The sequence below is a fragment of the Rhamphochromis sp. 'chilingali' genome, assembly GCF_963969265.1.
Source record: "Rhamphochromis sp. 'chilingali' genome assembly, chromosome: 12".
Taxonomy (NCBI): domain Eukaryota; kingdom Metazoa; phylum Chordata; class Actinopteri; order Cichliformes; family Cichlidae; genus Rhamphochromis; species Rhamphochromis sp. 'chilingali'.
Genome location: NC_137939.1, coordinates 27,857,876 through 27,879,000, shown reverse-complemented (window position 1 = coordinate 27,879,000; position 21,125 = coordinate 27,857,876). Strand labels below are relative to the sequence as shown.

Below are 21,125 nucleotides of genomic sequence, written 5' to 3'. Positions count from 1 at the left end.
TGCGTTTCATGCAAAAGCAAAGCCACTGTGTAGTGGCCGTATCTCCAGCTGTGTGTACATGAAGGCCCACTTCACAGGTGTAGTTTATTCCCTGTCAGACGGAGGTCTGTCAGTACCATCACTCCTCTCTGAGGCCACGGCTCCTAACAGGTCAGCATGTGTCAAAGCACCTGCAATACTCTGATACGCTTTGACTCCTGGGTCCACACAAAGTAACAGACATTAAAGAGACCATGTTCCTCGTGCCAAACATTTCTTCTTCTACTATGGCTATTGTTATGACAGCTAGTCTATAAAGCCTTTGTAGTTTGGGCCATCATTAGATGTACTTGGAGTGCTTCTTCGGTGAGTCAGTCAAATGTTTTCTCTCCATGTGTAGGTTGTGTGTATTCTGTCTCTAGGAGATAAGCCTTCATTAAACCTGACAAGCCTCTCGCTGTCTGCTGCTATAAATCTGTGAAACACTGAGGCAAAAGACTGCAGTGGAGAAATCCCACGTCGCTCCCCCACATTTTCACGGTGACAGCCTCCATTGTACGCTGTTGTTTCTTTGTTGCCATCAGACTGATGGAAGCTATGGCCTATCAGCAGCACAATCCCCTGCCCACCAGCCCGCCTCCCCCACGGCGTGGGGGAATGTGGCAGGGCTCTCTCTCTAAGAGCGCTGCTCATGAATATGTACCATCATTATGAGTAACTAACATGCTGCTTTGCATATATACAGCCACTGCCTCCACAATCCAGATTGCATGAGCTGATAGGGGTCCAACGGTGCCTCTGTAAATTACACAGCCTTTGATCCGCTATTTATCAGAGACGCAGCTGGAGCGCCCCGCGAGTAGACAGCCACAATGAATTATGGGTGCTCATTATATTTTAAAAGGAGGGTAAAAGTGTTGAGACCTGTTAAAGCATCCTATGAAGCATATCTTCAAACATATGTGTTTAAAAGAAGACACACCCAGTATGAATCTGTAGACCGTCCTGAAAACCGCTGATCTGGTGTGGTTCAGGCATGCAGCTCCTACCTGAGGGCTCTGACGTCTAATACTCACAACACTTTTCACAAAAACAGCTGAACATGAGTCTGCCCGCTCTGCACAGCCGTGCGTTGAACCGGCCCAATGCTGCACGTACACATGGCTGTATCGCCAGAGCAGCCCTCATGATTTCCTGCGTGTAAACTGAGGCTACGTGAAAATATAGGTTATGCTGTCCCTGAACTTGCTCCGCTCCAGGGATGCAGATACAATGGTTTGACCCTTCTGGAAGTCGTTTACCCCAAAATTGTTCACAATTGTACAAATGGGTTTTCTGTGTCATGTCAGTGTAACCAAAATCAAGTGTACCCACTTCAGTGTCATCCTGCTATCACAGAGGCCTCATTTACCACCTCAGACTGAATCAGCTGCTGCTCAGTCTTCATTCAAACATGCGACCTGTTCATAATGCACATGTGGGAGTACACCTAAACATCATGTACCCTCTAAAGATTCTCACATTGTGGACAGGGACCATATTTTATGTGGATAATGCCTGGAAGCTGGCGTACATCTGGAGGTTTACCTTGCGTGCTCTTCCGGGAGCTTCCTTTGTCGTTGCATATGAAACATCAAATCCCCACCGTTCACATACTCGATCACTAGAAATAACCTGGAAACAGAGCGAGAACATTTATGAACAGACGTTACATCAAATACTCTCAATATGAACGTTATGCAAATTTTAAAAAAGAGCATTTCTTGCTGGTCTTCATTATATCAAAAGAAAACATGCACCTTGACTCAAAAGCCCCGTTTGATGTTATTTAATCAATAATAAAATATTATTGTATTATGATAGTATTATGGTAGTATTGTGATAGTATTAAGGTAGTATTGTGATAGTATTAAGGTAGTATTGTGACAGTATTAAGGTAGTATTAAGGTAGTATTGTGATAGTATTAAGGTAGTATTAAGGTAGTATTGTGATAGTATTAAGGTAGTATTGTGACAGTAGTATGGTAGAATTGTGACAGTAGTATGGTAGTATTGTGATAGTATTAAGGTAGTATTGTGATAGTATTGTGATAGTATTAAGGTAGTATTGTGATAGTATTAAGGTAGTATTGTGACAGTAGTATGGTAGTATTGTGACAGTAGTATGGTAGAATTGTGACAGTATTAAGGTAGTATTGTGATAGTATTAAGGTAGTATTGTGATAGTATTAAGGTAGTATTGTGATAGTATTAAGGTAGTATTGTGACAGTATTAAGGTAGTATTAAGGTAGTATTGTGATAGTATTAAGGTAGTATTGTGATAGTATTAAGGTAGTATTGTGATAGTATTAAGGTAGTATTGTGACAGTAGTATGGTAGAATTGTGACAGTATTAAGGTAGTATTGTGACAGTATTAAGGTAGTATTGTGACAGTATTAAGGTAGTATTGTGATAGTATTAAGGTAGTATCGTGATAGTATTAAGATGCTGGAAATACGACGTGGGTGGATCCTGACATAAACTTTTCACAAATGGGAGTCGAGCGATTGAAGCGACTGAAATGTGAGCCAATAATAAGAGGGAGTAGAAAACACATTAGTGGGTTGCCTAGGCAACCGAAGCCTGGGCTATCCTCTGGTGACCAACTGTCGATTAAAGCAATGCACAACGAGTGAATCTCTTCATATGTGCACGAGGTTTAGAGGTGAGACACAAACGACCTGAGCAGTTCCACAGCATGTGCATGTTACATCGTAACCACGTGTTTCCAGCACAGCCACTCTTCACCTGGCTGCCTGTCTTTTCCTCCTCTTCCCCACCGAAAAATTCATGATGGAGAGTCACTGTGGAGGAAATATAGTACAGCTGCAGGTGGTGCCTGGAGGGGTGTTGCTCCACAAAGGAGACTATGCGGAAATGGTTGGATGAGCAAGTCATTCAGCTTCGTTTATGTAATAACACCTAAAGTGTTATTAAGATGATACTGTGGAGGACAAATGTGACACTGCATGTTGTATGCATGTCTTTATCCTGTCTTCCTTCTCTCACCCCAACCAATCACAGCAGATGGCCCCGCCCCTCCCTGAGCCTAGTTCTGCCGGAGGTTTCTTCCTGTTAAAAGGGAGTTTTTCCTTCCCACTGTCGCCAAAGTGCTTGCTCATAGGGGGTCATGTGATTGTTGGGTTTTTCTCTGTATGTATTATTGTAGGATCTACCTTACAATATAAAGCACCTTGAGGCGACTGTTGTTGTGATGTATAAATAAATTGAATGTATGAAAATGTCCTTATATAGATTTTGAACTTTTGGGGAAGTTGTCAGTGTTTATTACAAATCATAACAAAAACAATAGTAAAGTAAAAAAAAGTTCAGCTGTTTGATGTGTCAGCTGTTGGTCACGTGATCTTTATGAAGGGCTGTTATGGGTGCAGCCCTGCTGGGTTCAGCACTGTTTGAGGAAAACAGTAAAGTCCTGAGTGTGAACAGTACCTTTAGTCCTCACATCATGAACAGGTTTTAATAGATCTGCAGAACCATTGAATGGAGCACATTACAAATCTGAGCCGTGGTTATTTCCCAACTACAACAATGACCTCACTGTGAAAACACACCGCAATGTCTAATCTCTTTCAATTCAGTAAATTTAGACACACAATGTAAACCTAGTGACACAAACTACAACTCATTTGAACTTTGACCTCGGTGCATGATGGAGCTCCAGGGCTGCCTTGAGCTGGACGCTGCACAGATCACACAGAGTTGAATCAGTGTCAGAGTGCAGCGGCATTGTTGCTGTGACACAACCCTAACGACCCACAACATTGTGCTTTCTTACTAAACACTGAGGCCCAGAAAGCAGTTTGAAGAGTTCACTACGCAAAGTTAAAAAAGGGAGGAGCTTCTGGAAAACTGTCAACCTGTCTTCAGATACGTGTGGAGCTACTCAGGAACAGCCTTCATCTGTTTATCAGGTCGCCTGAATCTGTGCTTTGTTTTAAACAACGGCTCAAAGCTCATTTTTATACTTCACAGCCGTGAGCCACAGTTTACAGCTAATGTGCGCATGTAGGAAGACGTACGACTAAATATGTGTCTGTATGCTGGAACATATACTTTGAATCTGTGTGTTAATATGAAGTTAGACATTAAGCTTACTTCAGCAGACTGAGGTAAGAACGGGCCATCGTCAAAGGAGTATTTAGTGAAAAGCACTGTACCCGACAGCGCTCACAGTCAGCTTTATCCTCTTACCGACTTTCTGTCTGGAAACAGGAGTGGAGGCCGACTAAGAAGGGATTGGTCGAGGCCTGCTCAAAAACATGCTTCTCTGTCTGCACCCAGTCAATATCCTGCAGAGATGAGACAGACACAGCATGAGACAGATAATGTGGGAACAATCGGTTTGTCAGTAGGCTTTCTCAGACAGATCGATGGAGATACATCAGGTCACTGGTGTCACTGGTTTGAACAGCCCTCACACACAGAATGGGAGATTAATGGAGTGCAAGCCATGAACTCCGGAAACAGAAGAGCTCTCTATTGTCCTTTAACACGATGGCAGGTTTAAGGCACTTGAACCACAGTGGCTTACATTCACTTCCCAAAGTCCATCTTTTATCTACAGTTTGTAATTTTGGACTAAAATACTGCCAATAGTAAGTGACGTTATTACAGGTATGCAATCTACAGTGTTTGCTGCAAAATTTGACATTATTTTGTGACATCAGCATCTCATCGTATCCAACCCTTTATACTGAATCGCCTTTCTAAATCAGGTGTCACAAAATAACAGCTGAAAGCACTCCAACTCCCAGAAGTCCTTCAGAGTACCCAGGATGTCATGGATGCTGCTCAGTGCTTTGCCTGCAGCGAGGACTCTGAATCTGGAGTTAAAGCATCATTAAACTGTGATCAGGTGTGTGTACACTGTGCCGTGATACAAAATTCCTTTTGGTCAAGTCATTACTGCATCCAGCCATTATTATTATTATTATTATTATTATTATTATGCAAAATAAGTCATAGTAACACGTCTGACATTTCAGACTATTTGACTCTCAGTGGAATCACCTTCCTGCTGTCCGTGGATTGTTGTTTGTACAGAAAGTGAAACTTTGTCATGGAATAAAACGTGTCCATGTGGGACAACGTGAGCTGGTCAGATGATGGACGATGCTGTAGTTATAGGACGCTGGTCCTCAGCCTATATGTTGAGCAATATTGCCATCTAGTGGACTTTCATCACACAACCACAGCACAGTCAGTAGGCTTTCTGTATTCAGGCCTATCTCACCTCCTTACCAATCTCTCTCTCTGTCTTTCTTTTAACATATGTTTCAGCTACGATGTTCTAGGACTACCTGATGACTTTTGAGGCAGAGAAGTCACAGAGTCTAAAGAACGTGATCAGAGTCTGTTAACTTAAGCTAAGCTTTGAGTTATCAGACCAGCAAGCCAGACGAGTCGAGAGCAAGAAGTGAAATCAGAGTAACACAGAAAACAGAGCTGACTCAAAGTATTTCAAAGTCACTGAGTCTTATTGTATCCACAATCCACCCACAGAAGTCACGTGTTGTTTCTAAGGTTATGATCAGTCCTGGAGGACAGGGAGCTGTCAGTACTGCTAACGTACCATGCAGACAGACTGTGTCAGAGACACTTTCAAAGAAAGCTGCAGGTGTGGGCATCACTCGTGGAAAACGAAACGACACTTTGGCTCTTGTAATGCTTCTGTTTCTATGAATATAACATGTTTTTGCCTGTGGAACATTATTTATGCAGACTTCATGTTCATCTGGTTATTCATCCCTGCAAAGAGGATGTTATACCCGGATTTCATCTGCTGCTTTCAGTCACCCACTCACTTCTTCCTCCTCAGCAGCTCTGTGCCACCTCCACTCCAAATTTCCCCTTCTTTGTTCCATTTCCTTCCAGTGTCTGGCTCAGTTCCATTCCCTTCCTTTAGCCAATCCCGATTCTCATATTTTCATACCTCCCCACTGTTTCCTCGTCACCCTTCACTTCCAACTTTTACCCTCCACTCTCCTCTGAATATTGACCTGTTACATAGTCTAGTGCTCCTAAATCTCGCCAGAGCCCTGCTGTCTCCATGCAAGGTCAAAACAATGAAACAGACAGCGTGCAAAACCAGCTGCCCTCTGAGTATTCGAGAAAATATAAACAGAAGTATTGAAAATTCCCCACATTCTCAATGAAATGTGTCCTGCTGTCCACCACTGGTCCAGTTCAACCCTACATGTAAGACAGAAAAAAGCGGTCCGTGGCTGGGATGTGCCAACATCACAGATCCTGACATCATCTGTGTATGTGGACTTCAGTGGAAATCACTGGGTGCTGAAGCTGCTGTTTACACACTTTTATACAAGAATTTACTAATGTCTACCAAATCTGTTCCAAAGCATTTCAAAAGGAAAACAGCAACAGCTGTCCCCACGTAGGCTGATTTATAGAGTTATATCCCCTCCTGAAGGCAAACATTACACTTCTCAGTCTTTGTGCTTAGAAATCTTTGAAACCTTCAGTGTTTAATGTTTGTAGTTTTCCTTCTCTTGTTTTTCTTTTACGCTTGCAGCTGTGGTGGTTAATGTTTTCAGTCAGTTGTTCTGGACTGTTACAACACAATGAAGATGGATGAAGCCTCCAGGTCTGAAAACTCACAGCAGTATAAATCCTGCATTCTCTCCAATGTCCAGCAGGGGGTGCATTGCCTGTTGTAAAACTAACTAACCCTAATTTCCTTCGGGATTAATAAAGTATTCTGATTCTGAATAGTACAGAAGTCAGTGAGAAACACTAACTCTGATGTTTTCAATCACTAACTCAGTCTTCTGTATAACACACGGTGGTCACATTGTAAATTCAGGCCTGTCAGTGGGATGCTGCACAAGAAACCTATTGTTGTAAAGCATATATTTTATACTTATTTGATCCTCTACAATAAACCGAGGATTCAGGCTCTCACAGACCAGCTGTGCGCTACATATAATACAACTACTGTTTACAAAGCACACCTGTCCACAGAAACCCATGGGAAGACCAACAAATGTCAACCAATGTCAGCCTCCTTAAGGCTGGAATGCAGCTGGATAGGGTAGTAGTAAGACTACACACCTTTGGAGCAGGAGTCGCAAGTTTGATTTCCACCCAGTATCCAGTAAGGGTCCTGGCTAGACCCCCCATGCTAAAACCAGGCCTAAACTTGTTAATGATCTAAAGGCAGCTGGCACCACAGTCACCAAGAACACCACTGGTAACACAACACACAGCCATGAACTGAAGTCCTGCAGCAAAGTCAACCTTCAGAAGAAGGCACGTGTCATCTTACATTTGTCAGTGAAGATCTCAATGATTCAGAGAAAGCTCAGGAGAGAATGCTGCGGACAGATGAAACAAAGAAATGAGGTTTTTGGCATCAACCCACCCTGCGGTGTTTTGGAGGGAAGAGAAGTGCTGAGTATGAACCAAAGAACACCAACCCCACCCTCAAGCACACAGGTGGAAATATTATGCTTTGGATGAAGCCGTGACCTCCACTGGACACTCAGGACGGGTCATGGATGGGTCTTCTAACAACAAAGAAGTGTCTAAAGGAAACACGCACTAAGGTCATGTATTGGCTTAGCCAGATTCCAGACATTAATTCTTAATTAAAAACCTGTGGAGGGAGGTGAAGCTTCACGCTGCCAAGCGGCAGGATTTCGAGAGTTTCTATAGAGAGGAGTGTGCTAAAATCCCTCCTGACATGTGTGCAAACCTGGTGACCAGCTACAAGAAACCTATTACTGCTAACGAGTACTCATGTGGTTCTAGGGGTTTAAGTACTACAGTCAGAGTTTCTCCGGGTGCTCTCACCTCGTCGTCATGGACCAGCTCCTTTTTCACCACCTTCATGGCGTACATCTGCTCGTTCTTCTTTAGCCGCACCAGCAGAACTTTGGCATAGCTGCCTCGTCCTATTACTCGAATCAGGTCAAAGTCAGCCAGCCCGAGAGCCAGTCCCTGGGATATCTTAATGCCATCGATGCCATCAACTACTGCTTTGATATCCTACAGGGGCAGAGGTCAGAATAGCATCAATAGCATAGTTTATGTAGAAGAATGATCACACAGTCATTTTCAAAGGGAATGGGCAGCTTTTACATTATCAGCGTATTATCCTTAATGAGTCGGTCTTACCTCTGTCTCGTCTTCTGCTTTATTCACTGCACAGTTGTGTGGTAAAAACGGTACTGCAAAACACAGATCCACACCAAACTATGACCATCTGGAGACTGTCGCAAATGCTTTCTTTCCCTCAACCAGCAGAGGGAGGCAGAGCACACAAAATAAAGACCCCTGTTCTTACCAAACTAGGCTAATCCACAAGGGGCCCCAGAGCATCTCATGGGCACAAGTTTACACATAAGCATCTCAGAGTTACATAAGTGATGACAGCGAATGAGAAGTCAAGAGACCAGGCCCACTGGTCCAAGCAGCCACTCTGGTACTCATTTCTTTGGGGACTCGTAAAATGACAGCGGGGGCCACTGAGGGCTCCTCAGTTATAAATTGTACAAGTAGCTGTCGTTTAAGGAAACACTAAAGAAACTGGTGTAGTGGCGCACATCTCTGTAGAGAACAGCACTCTTCTTTATTTTTTATTCACTCTCAAATTTAAAAGAGTTTGTGTACTTTCAAAGAGATGTTGTCACCCTGTTTATCCACAGATATCACAGTTACTCTGAGACAAACTCAAATGCATTCTTATGCTAAATATTTGTAGTCATTTCAAACAAAATTACACTCTATTGTATTTTATTGTAACATTTCTTAGGGCCCACCCAACGGTCAGTTCACCGCCTACGAAGGACCACAGAAGACATCAGAAAGTGTGAAAAGTGTTAAATGTCCTATGTGTTAGAGTCCAAACAGTCCAGGACATGAATGCAGTCAGACTGGGACATGTAGTCCACAGTTTCTAGACGTGCATGGACTGGGTTTGGATGCTGTGTCCAGGATCCCGTCATGCTCTCTGCTGACTTATGTCTCATAAAAATGCAGCAGAGTTCAGAGTTTCCCTTTTTCATCTGGATCTCAAAGAAACCTGCACTCATACAACGATTAGCTTTCTTAGGTAACTCAGTGGCATATAAAAGAAATGCATCTTACTCCCATCTGTGTCCTCTGTGTCATCCAGTGGAAGGTCCACCTCGGCACTCTGGGCATCTGAAGGGGGCTTCTGTGATGGCATGACTGGATCCTGAAGAAAAGATTTCAGATATTCACCTGCATTTCTTTGCAACATGCCCTATCAGATATCCCGTCATGGCTGTGCAGTCCTGGACGAGTGGATGATGGCTCATGTTTACGCTCAGGGCGAGGTCTGTATTTCAGCTCATGGGCAGAAATGTTGCTGCTCTAATGAAGTGTGGGGGTTTCTCCAGAAAAGGGATTTAATCTTATCCAGGAAAAAAGGCAGTGAAGATAGCAGCACAGTCGCGGAGCACATACTCCATTGACTGCATTGATTTTCTGCTCAGGATTTGGGTGATTGGGGTCAAAATTTTGGATCTTTCTGTTTGGCCAGAAGCTTGCATAGCGCTCTAATGGATTGACTACGTGGAGCACACTGGTCTGTGGTCACGCCGTCCTTGTTTTGTATCAGTTAGGATATCACTATATTGCTGGTCTTTGAAGAAAGACTTGTTTGAAAGACTAGCTTGTTGTTTCTCAGCTGTTTCAAAACCATTTTAATTCCTTTTTATAAACTGCTTCACTGATAAGATAAGACATCACTACTTGATCTTTGAATCTCATGTAAAGCAGCACACACACCAAACACAAGTACATTTTAAAGACATTTGTGACAAACTGTTCTGCTGTGTTTTGTTGTTGCTCCTGTGCAGAACCTGTGTGGTTCCACTTGATGCTGAGGCCTGAAAGGTGCTACTGTGACGCAAGATTAGCACAGTATGCTGAGCCCAAAGCAAGAGGTTTCAGTTTCACTCACTTTATTTACACTGAGAGCTGACTGACTCAGAATGACTCCGGGTAATGAATTAACCCTGAGAGAGTCAAACTTCAGTTTAACATATAGAGTTTGAGAGCTCTAACATATTAACCTGATACTTAAAACAACTACTTGTTACACTGTTTCCAGCGTTGGTCTGACACTGTGTTCACTCTGATGGGAAAGGAGATTGAATGTTCCCAAATAGTGCAATCTGATTGGTTGGGAGGGACTTTGATGCAGTAGCTGTTCAACAATCCCTGCCATGGCCTCCACCTTAATGTTTGACAACAGCTTGAGAACATAATTAGTCCCATCAGTAACACTGACTAGCTAACTTTTGCTCTACATTATTAGCCTACTGCTAACAAATTAAAGAGATTAAACAACAGGGCCAGTGTAACAGCTGCTCTCTATCCACCTATGACCAAAGAAGGGTCAATCACTGAGTGCACCTAAGGTTAAAGATTATTCTTTGCATGTCCACAGTTTACACACACCCCTCACTGATATGAGTGTCATGGTAATTTTGGGCTTTTGATGGTTTCTTTGAACGGTTCTTTGTCCAGGGAGGGAAAAAGCTTTCACAATGATCCATGCAGACAACAGGAGCCTCTGTGCAATTTAATGGGCATAATCACATACTCACCATAAGCCTTTGGCAGGTCTGAGGGATGAGTCTGTGACAGCGCTTATGGACCAGCAGTTTGCAGGTGATACACTTGTAGCCCTGACTGCCCAGCCCCCATATCCTGTCACTACAGTGGGCACAGTAGGCTTTCTGTAAGACAAAAACATGCACCCTTTTTAGCAGAACATATATGTCAAAGTCAAACTTTGCCACTACAGGACGGACAATGAGACTCTTCATCGTTTAAATGAGGAGTCTGATTTTCATAGTTAGCCTTTATGGCTGAATAGCACAAACACAGCTGCAAACATCCACGTTTGTAATCAGTATTTATTTTAATACAATTATTATCACGACAGAATAAATACACATCGTTCATTTATAACAGAGAAAATCAAAAGACATTTTCAACAATAGAACTCTGTCTTCATAAACAACAAGACGGAGACTGTGCTGTCTGCTCGTTCACACTACAAATAAAATGTGACAGCAAACGCGCTCTAGTGTGAATGCTCAAAGCGGCCCGCATTGGTAAAAGATGTCACACAGAACGCGCTCTGTTTACACCCAGACCAACAGTATTGTTTGACTGATGGCCCACTTGTTTTGGACTTTACGTTTCCCAATTTTACTTTAAGTTATAAAGTTATTTTGTTATTTACATATGGCCTAATAATCATCCTTATTGCTGTTTTAGAGAGGAGCAGTGCTTCAAAGGATAGTTGCAGATTTCTGTCAGAATCTGCAGATTATACAATACAAATTAAATGTTCACGTTTCTCCAACGTTGTCTTCCCAACAGTTTCACCGGATGGCCAGGAAGCGTTCACGATATCTTCTCCAGCGCTGATAATTGCCGTCTGTCTTGTGTCGGTGACGTAAAAGACCGATTTAATGCGACATGACCGTTCAAACAGCAGTCGCTTTCTGAAACATCAGATATGTATCGGATTCAGCACCACATACGAAAGTGACCCAGATCGGATTTGAAAATATCGGATGTGTGCTGTTCACACTGTCATACCATGATCGGATATGGGTCGCATAGGGTCAAAAAAGTCAGATTTGATGCGCTTTTTCCTGCAGTGTGAACGTAGCCTTAGACATGTCATCACCGCCAACCCAGGAGGGTGATGACATCACACCTTTTTATGGCTGAGGTGTAAAAACTGCAGTTTGTGTTTATTCCTGTTTGTCTAATGTTAATATTTGTTTGATAATCTGAAACATGGAAGTGTGACAACATGTATCTAATACTAATGTTTCAAATGCTGCGTGTGTGAGTGTGTGAGAAAAAGGTGATTAACAATGGAAGAGAGACAGACCATCATAACACGTATAAATGTCGGTCTGTCCTACAGAGAAACTGCAAAGAAAGTCAAGGTGTCAGTGAGTTTAGTTTCCTTCAGCATCCAAAGGCTCAGAAACAAACTGACAGGAAGAGGTCTGCAGACCCAAAGACACGACTCAATCAGAGGACAAGTTTCTGAGACTTAACAGCTGTGTGATAGGCGGCTCACAGGACAACAGCTTCAAGCAGCTTAATAGTGGTCGTCGTAAGAAAGTCTCAGTTTCAGCTGTGAAGAGAAGACTTTGAGCTGCAGGTTTGACAGGACGAGTTGCAGCAAGAAAGCCAGACGTCAGAATAAGACAAAGAGGCTTGGCTGGGCCGTGAAACACCACCATTGGACTACTGAAGACTGGAAGAAGGTATTATGGACTGATGGATCAACATTTGAAACCTTGTGTTCATCACACAGGATCTTTGTGGTCGAGTAGGTAAAGGATGGTTCCACAGTGTGTGGTGTCAACCGTCAAACATGGAGGAGGAAGTGTGATGGTCTGGGGCTGTTTGCTGGATCCAGGGTCGGTGACTTGTACAGAGTGAGAGGCTCCCTGAACCAAAACACGTACCACAGCATTGTGCAGCACCATGCAGGACCCTCTGGTATGAGCCTAGTTGGTCAAGGCTTCATCCTACAGCAACATAAAGACCCAAAACATAGATCCAAGCTGTGCCAGAACTACCTCAGGAACAAAGAACAAGGTGATGAGCTTGAAAACATGGAGTCCAGCACAGTCTCCAGACTTAAACCCCATCGAGCTGGTTTGAACTGGACAGAAGAGTGAAAGCAAAGCAACCTACAAGGTCCACGTTTATGGGAACTTCTGCTACAGATATGGGAGAATATTTGATTTCTATTGTAGAAAGAAGCCACGACTGTCTTCAGCTGTTATATCTGCCAAAGAAGGCTACTCTGATGGGTTAAAGGTTAGAATACACTTTGGTCTATAAACTGATTCCATGATTTCTTTTTTAACTCCAATTACTTATTTGTGCTATGCTTTCATTTCAGAGTTCAATGAGACAATAAACTGCATCACTTTCAATAAAAAACTGGAAAATTTTGGGTTTTCTTAAACTTTTGAGCGGTAGTGTGTATTTTTAAGTGGTTGGATATTTTATATATTTACTAATTACCATGATTTTTAAAATGATAATTATAGTATCTTCTTTTTGCTTTCACGAGTTAATGTGAGTTAATGTTTCTATGGTTTGTTCTGGTAGGAGGTGCTTAAGCATGGTGTTGGTCCAATGCTGGACTGCTGGCTAGTCACCATTAGCCATGGAGTTAGCCCCGAGTTTTATTTCAGCCGAGTTCCTGTAGGGTCACAGACACTACTTCATGCTGAAAATATGGATTTGTAATGTTATTAATACGATAGATTTCTAACTGGACTGCACAACCTCAGCCTCACCCTTTATGTACGTGTCTCTAACTCAGACTCGTCCTTCCTCCTCGTGTCCTCGGCCAGGCCAAGGCTTATTGTAAGTTTACTCTGTTACATGACTTGGTGTGGAGTCCTTTCTGTGTAGTTGTACCAAAGCTGCTCGGTGTCTCTGGGCAGGCTGTCACCAAACCGTCTCCCTGGGAAGTGAACACTTGAGATGCAGAGTGTGTGCTCGGCTGTACTGACATCATTGTAAAGAACAAAGTCCCAGTCAGTACTCTATTACCATGGAAATGCTTCAGCAAAGACTTCAAGTCCTTTTCCTCGAACACTAAACAGAGTTAAAGCGCAAACTTTCACCCACACCCAGCCTGACAGCGATGTAAATCTAAGCTTCGGGTTCTTTTTAGGATTTTTTTTGGATGATACAAAACACCAACATGAGAATAATCACAGGTACAGATGCACCTGTACGCTGACTGGATATCAGCCCTTGACTGACATCAGCATAAAAATACCAAAAAAACTGACCCATATTTACACTGGTTAAATGATTAAATATTACATGGCCATGATGAGTGTACGTACACGTCTGTACATGATAATACACGCAGTCTCCTTGAGACAGAACAGTGAAACACTGTAAAACTGACTAAAGTTGCTCTAGTTTCTCTGGTGCATCAGAACGGCTCACCCCAAACGCTGTCCCTGACTTAGCTGGATCTCACTGCTCTGCGCTGCTGCAGAGCACATACATGTGGCTGTACGGGGAACCCTGCAGTGTCAGGCTCCAGGACATTAGAGGACAGTAAGTGGTGTATTAGTGCACACCACTCTTCTCCAACATACTGACTCTGCAAACCACACCTTGGCCTCTGCCACTGTTAATGTGATGATCAGCAATGTTTATGATGACTCGTGTGTATTCTTGTCATCTACGTGGCAGCATTTGGTGTTTCCAAGACTCAGAGAGGTCACCAGCTTTTAAGAACATGTAATAAACCAGTCAGAATAAGCTGGGATAGAAACCAGCACAGGGGAGAAGCATCTCTCAGAGCTGTGCTTGTCACGTGGAGGTCCAAAGTCCTGCAGCTGCCTGCAGCTTCAGATTAAGGAGCAGAAGGCGCTTTATCGATTGATCCCAGCAGGCAGTGGTACAGATCGTGCGAGTGCCCGCACACTGACGGGCCTAATATTGCTGAGAAATGATGTGCTGTCTGCTTTGCTTTTAAGAAAACTCATCAGAGCAAAATAACTGATAACACCTGCACAGAATCAGGCCGTTACAACAGCAAAGCATCATTTACAGAATATAATGTGCCCCAGAAACCACCATCCTTACTACTGTACTGAACTCCAGCATGGTACAGTTACAGGATGCCACGTGTGCAAACAGTCCAGTCAGAAAGTTTCCTCACTACTAAACACTCCAAAACTGTTAGAGGTATTATAACAAAGAGGAAGTGATTGGGAATGACAGCAACTCAGCGACAGTGATATGGCACGTAAAACCACAGAGTGGGGTCCAAGGATGCAGAGGTCGTGACCTTCATATTAGCTGAAGAACAGCTTCATGGCTGAGCAGCTCCATCCAAGCCTTACACCACCGAGCTCAAAGCAAAGCCTCACATGCATTTCAGCTGGCAGAAGCACAGAGTAACAAATGGGAACTGGTCTGATTCTTACAAAACACTTTTCTACTCTCCCAGAGAGCTCAAAGCACCTCAATACAACATGCTACATTCACCCATCCACTTCCTTCTATGGCTTTAAGTGCTTACTAACCCAAGGGAGACAGGACTCGAACCCCCAACCTCCGATCACTGTATGACCTGCTCTACCTCCTGAGCTACTTCTCCATCTGGCAATTCGATGGGTGAATATGAGTTTGACGGTTGCCATGAGAACGGTGCTGATCTGACTACATGTGCCAGGTTTTAGGTTTGGTGTAGGAGGTATTTTCGTGTGGGGTTGTGTGTCAGCAGTTTCCTTTAAAGAAATGCTTCAGCATACCAAGACATCTGGGACGACTTCATGTTTCCAACTTCGTGGGAACAGTTTGGGGATGGCCTCTAAGACTGCACACCAGTGCACAAAGCAGCTCCATAAAGACATGACTGAGCTGACTGGCCTGCACAGAGTCGTGACCTCAACCCAAGATCTCATCCACCTTTGGGATGAATCAGAGCAGCGACTGCGAGACACTCGTGTGTGCTGTGTCTGACCGCACAGATTCTGGAAGAACACTCAAAAATCCCATAAACACTCCAAAAGCTTCAACATTCCCAGATGAGATGAAACTGTTATAGCTGCCAAGGTTGGGCCACCATCATATATGAAACCCTATGGATTAACAATGGGGTGTGACTCAAGTTCATATGCATGTGAAGGCAGATGAGTGAATACATGTGGCAAACCTGTGTCTGCCTGAAAATGGCTTTGTTTTAAGCCCAGTGCCCAACACCTGCAGGTCCTGTATATGGATGCTGTTCACTGAGGATACAAAGGTCAACCATGAACAACTCTCTGTCCCACTCCTCATTACGCCCAGTGTAACTGACGTCACTGTGGGAAAAAGACCAGGCTAGAAAGCTAAAGATACAATATAATATACTTCATCTGATTCGGTTTACACATCTGTAACCAGCAGTCACAAACATGCTCCTCTCACGTTTGAGCTAGCATGTTTTGTGTTTGCTTGTGTGGATTTTGTTCCATGAGAGGACGCTGTCAGTCATCCTCCAACGCCGTCCTCATCACATGGGAAACAGGAGCTAAAGACAGCCCACGATGTCAGAGGGGAGAGAGCCAGAGAGCAGCTTTGCCTCTGAAAACATCAGACGGAGAGGGAGGGACGCAGATGTAAAGAGAGAGAGTGAGAGAAAGGAGGAGAAATTTGGCCTACTTCTCCTCAGCTCTTATTTATATCCTGAGGACAACACAGTAACCAATCCTGGGAGCTGGCATAGCAACAGTCACACAAGTCCCAGTCTGAGAGCCAGCTGTTTAACAATTCAGGCGCCTGCTGTTATGAATTCATGAAGGAAACAGCAGGAACATCTCCTGACTTGATGTACATTTCCTAATGTGCCCCAATCTATAAATCTAAATATCTATACACAACACTCCTTACATGCCACAGCTGCACAGTCTTTGTATGCTAAATTAGTTAAATGCCTGATTAATATGCACCACAAAGCCCATGAAGGTTCAGTAAAACTAGGAATGTGAAGCTGTGTGTCTCACTGCCTCGTGTGTTGGAAGCCATGACAAGCCGAGCTCACAGAACTGCTCAGGCTGATGCTTTCAATATGCTGTCCAATCAAACTGATTTACCACATGTGGAAAAGACTTGAGTGGTGACAAGCAGTGGGCAGCTGGTGAATACATGTGTGCAGCGTAATGTTTGGCTTCTAATAAAGGTTTAATCGTGTCACCGTGGCAGGATGGGTATTACCTGTAAGAGCTGTGGAGTCACTGAAAGCATTTTAGATTAAAGCTGTGATAGAAGTAAACGTGACTTGGTGTAGTGTGGGTTCTGTATGTTCCCATCTTCACAGCTGTGTGGGTTCTCTGGGGGTACACCAGCTTCCTCTCACAGTGAAAGACACACATGTCAGGTTAACTGGTCATTGTGACACTGGCTGTCGTGAAGAATGGGAGCACGGCTGCTGCTCGCCTACCTAAGGTGGAACCACCTCTGGTCCAGTGATGGGGGGAATGGATCGAGAGATTTGTGCCAGGAATCTGATGAAACCACCTGTACACTATCCCACCCACCTGATTGTGCCTCTCAGTCTACATCCTACCAGCTTTTATCTTACATCCTGGAATTCTGTCCTGGATGGTCTCTGGAAGACCTCTGCACCATATCCCCACTATCACCACCATGGAAACCAGTGAGCTTTTATACACCACTGCCACAGTAATGCCAGAAGCACTTGAGTATAAGATAAAGCTAGAAATGCAGGCAGATGACACCCCCTGTGGAGAAAAGATCGCTGTCAGGCTGTTAGCAGCTGAGTGTTCAGCTGTGGTGAACACTGGGCTATCTTGGAGAAAGTTCAGCAGGATTACGACAGGAAACGACCGTGGATGGAATATTTCCTCCCACGTCACTCTGCCATGGTGGTAGATGTGAGGGGTTTAGGGGAGTGTTCCACATCTGCTTTTCATTCTATGCAGCCAGGCAGGAGACCTGTCTCTGCTCATCCTCTCCTAAACCAGTGGTAGTTGTGCAGTGTCAAATTCATTTACAGTTCTTAGAGTTTGTTTTGTTTTGAGTTTGTTTGTTCTGTCTCTGTGGTGAGTCTGGGTCCCAGGGTTTAGATCCCGTCGTACTGTTTCTACTTCCCTGTAATCCATCTCACTCCAAGCTGGATTACAAACCAGGAAAACAAGCACACAGCTCTGTCTGTGAAACTGTGTGCACTGATTGGAGGGCGTTTACATTTCCATGATCATGGGCATATTGTCCTGACACAGGAACACCAAATATCATCCTCTAAACCACAGGGCTGGCCTCATTCATCATCATGTTCGCTGAGGCAACATCAAATGGAAAACTATCCCACACAGAGACACCCACTTGTTTCCAGGTCTGAGCTGAGATGAGGAAACCAGCCACAACGAGGACACCGTGAATTATGCACCAGTGTTCAAACAGCTTAGCTGTGAGGTGACTGGGTTACCTGTCATCATTTAAATGCAGGATGTTTATGACACAAACATACCAGTGTAACACACTAAATCATGATATTTATAAATAATTACCACAAAGTAACAGTTTCCCCAACTAAACCTTTTATTTTCACAGTAATAGACAGTCCAGGTCAGAGCCTATATTCACCCTCCTGACACGTCGCTCAGCAGCATCTTGCACTAACACCACTAACTTCAGTAGTTAGCGGTCCTTACTGTGTCTGCTTCAGCTAGGTGCTGTCATTCAGGTGTGTACGTCACACCCTGTAACGCTCAGGGTTAAACACACCTGAACACAGCCTGACCCGTCTGGACGCTCTTTGGACACATGAGGCCAAAAATACAGCAGCACAAACACCAGTGTCAGTATTTGGTGACTAAAACAATCTAATATACTTTTTTCAGACAAGGCAAAGCTGCTAACGGATGCTCTACCAGCTGCAACTACACACACACATCTGTCGCCTCTTACTTGCTTCATATGTTGCAAGTCCAGACTGGCACAGGGCAGATGTTCATACGCACGGCTACAGCAACGGTTAACACTATATATCTCCAGTGGCTCGAATGACCCTGAGCGAGGCAGAGTGCAGCCGTTACCCAGTGTTCTCCTCAGGTGCCAGTGAGCATTAGTAAGACCTGAGGACACTCACCCTGTTAAAGCGTTTGGCCTGGAAGAGATGTCCGTTCACTCGGTAGAGCTTCCTCCATCTTCTGGCCCCCCGTCGGTAGATCGATTCTAGGAGAGAGAGGAAACGGTTGTAGAGCTGTAGCATGATGAGGGACTAATTGAGAGAGGGATGGAGGGGGAGCTAAGATAAAAGAAAAAAGTGATACAATCAGGTAAAAAGTGAGGTAAAGGTCCAGGTTTCATGCACAACATCAGAGTTTGAGCGAGGGGGGAAGATCAGCGTCGGGTTTCTCTACAGCAGTAAAAGCTCACACTGCTCTGCCTTCTCCACGCCCTCCCTCACCACTCTTCAATCTCCTCCCTTCATGTTTCTCCCTCAGCGCCTCCATCACTGCTTGTTTTACCCGATGAATAAACTCATCAGTACCTTATAATTCCTTTTATTCAGACGACACTGTGACGGTGAAGCTATTTATAACAGGACCGTGCAGTCAGCTAAAAATAAACTGCTGCTTCATTTAGATGTGTGAGAGCTGCTGCTGTTGGAAACAATATTTAACATTATTACAAAGGCTTTCCTGGGCTCATCAATAGTGTGACCGTCTGAAACAATCCTATCAGACACACTGTCATTAATATTATCAGGCTCATTGAATGGAATGAAGAAGCACTATAAAGACTTCTGTTTGTGTTTATTCTCTGCAGGATTATTTCATCACATTGCTGTCATGTGTGCTTCCATCCTCACACAATGCTGCTTTGTCAGATGTTGCCTCACCTGCTGCACACAAAGGTGTTGATGGCTTAATACAGAGAAACTCTTCTGGTATCCAAACTGGAGAACAACAACAACAACAAGTCCTCACATTTGTAATCAAACCAACCTGCTAACATTTCCAACATAATGCATGAAGCTGAGTCGTGTGGGCAGTTTTCTTATAACATCAACAATACTAAATCCTCTAAACTATGAAAGAATAAAAAAGAAACGTTACAACCAGTTATAAAAGCCCTGTTTATCAGTGCGGTCTCCTACAACCCGAATCCTCTCTGATACACTCACTCAAACCAACACTGTTGATACTGTATGAAAGAGGACTCCAACCCCCAAACATGAAACCGTATTATTGGCCACCACAGACTGCTACTATACCAGCCACCGCAGTGAGAGGGGTTATATGCATATAGCAGCTATGGGTGAGAAGCACCGAGTAGCTCACTGCAATAACAGTAATAATAGAAGACAGCTACAGCACAGTGGGAACAACAGTATGGAGCCAGCCCTGGGAGAACAGAGCAGAAGTGGACTGGTTAATGCACAGTCACCAATGACAGACGGACCTGCTGAGCTGAGGATGAAGATTGTGGTGAGACTCAGGTAAGACCCCAACAAAGAGCACAAAGTCCTCGTGCAGATACTTGCATATGTTGCCTCACAGATCACTCCTAGTACCAGGTGTCCATGAGTGTGGCTCTAGAAGCTGCCAAACACAGGCTCACAGCTCCGGCCAAGAGAATAAATCACCTGTTCTCCAAAGACCCATCCAGGCTGCACCATCATCCAACAAGGGAATAATAGCAGAGTCACCCAGAGACAAAAAAAGTCACCATCCAGTCCTCACACTGACTTCCAAACTGGTGACATCATCGGGATTTAAGCCTTTAGTCAGAAGACGACACCGTTTCCACGGACTGCTACACCACTCAACACGCTGTAGTCATTTTTACTATGGCTGAGTTCACCATGAATGTCATTAACTCATCAAAATGTATGCTGACAGTTAGCATTACACCAGTGAATATTACCTGTGACCAGTTCATTAAAACAAAAGCAGAAATAAGCATGATGACATCTTACACCCACAAAGCTGATCTGTCCCTGTCAGGTCAGATACCTTCTCACTGAAAAGAACAATACTACTTTTCATTTCATTAAACTCAATCTTCATAAGACTTCATAGAGTTGTTACTAAAGAGCATAGTGCTGAGCAGCAGCATGTTACACAGCCTCAGGCACAGCCTGTGTGTGTCGCCTCCTGCAGTTTACTCCAACAACCCAACACAACCACCTCACCACAGTATGAGCCACAGCCATGTGGCATCACCATCTCCCCTCTCACTAATTATTCATTAGCTGCTCTCCCAGTGTACCCCCCCCCCCCCCCCCCCCATCCCCATCTGTACTAGGTTTCCAGTCTAGTTAGTTTCTCCAGTGATGGGCGTGGCCTAATAACGTCCTCCACTCACACATCTTTTGCCTCTGTTGCCATGGTAACCCATGCTCATGTTGTCATGAGGATGTCAGAACCTGTCAGTAAAGGTGCAAACAGACGATAAATCTTCTGAAAGCAGACCTCACCGTGGTGCTGAATCTGATTTCTACTCTGCGTCGTGTACACGTCTGTGCATTCTCATGTTCAGCATCACTGTGTGTGTAAT

General features: G+C 44.0%; 1 protein-coding gene across 4 annotated transcripts in view; it reads right to left on the bottom strand.

The window, feature by feature from the left end:
• Window positions 1–21,125, bottom strand: part of prkcz (protein kinase C, zeta) — a 99,328-nt gene that overhangs the window by 28,215 nt on the left and 49,988 nt on the right. For all 4 annotated transcript variants that reach the window (XM_080898609.1, XM_080898608.1, XM_080898611.1 and 1 more), the window contains 7 exons: window positions 18,709–18,794; window positions 10,640–10,771; window positions 9,150–9,240; window positions 8,178–8,230; window positions 7,854–8,048; window positions 4,233–4,330; window positions 1,567–1,653 (listed from right to left, as the gene is read on the bottom strand). In XM_080898609.1, the coding sequence (XP_080754735.1) occupies window positions 1,567–1,653; window positions 4,233–4,330; window positions 7,854–8,048; window positions 8,178–8,230; window positions 9,150–9,240; window positions 10,640–10,771; window positions 18,709–18,794 (742 nt within the window). The remainder of the gene's footprint in view (window positions 1–1,566; window positions 1,654–4,232; window positions 4,331–7,853; window positions 8,049–8,177; window positions 8,231–9,149; window positions 9,241–10,639; window positions 10,772–18,708; window positions 18,795–21,125) is intronic.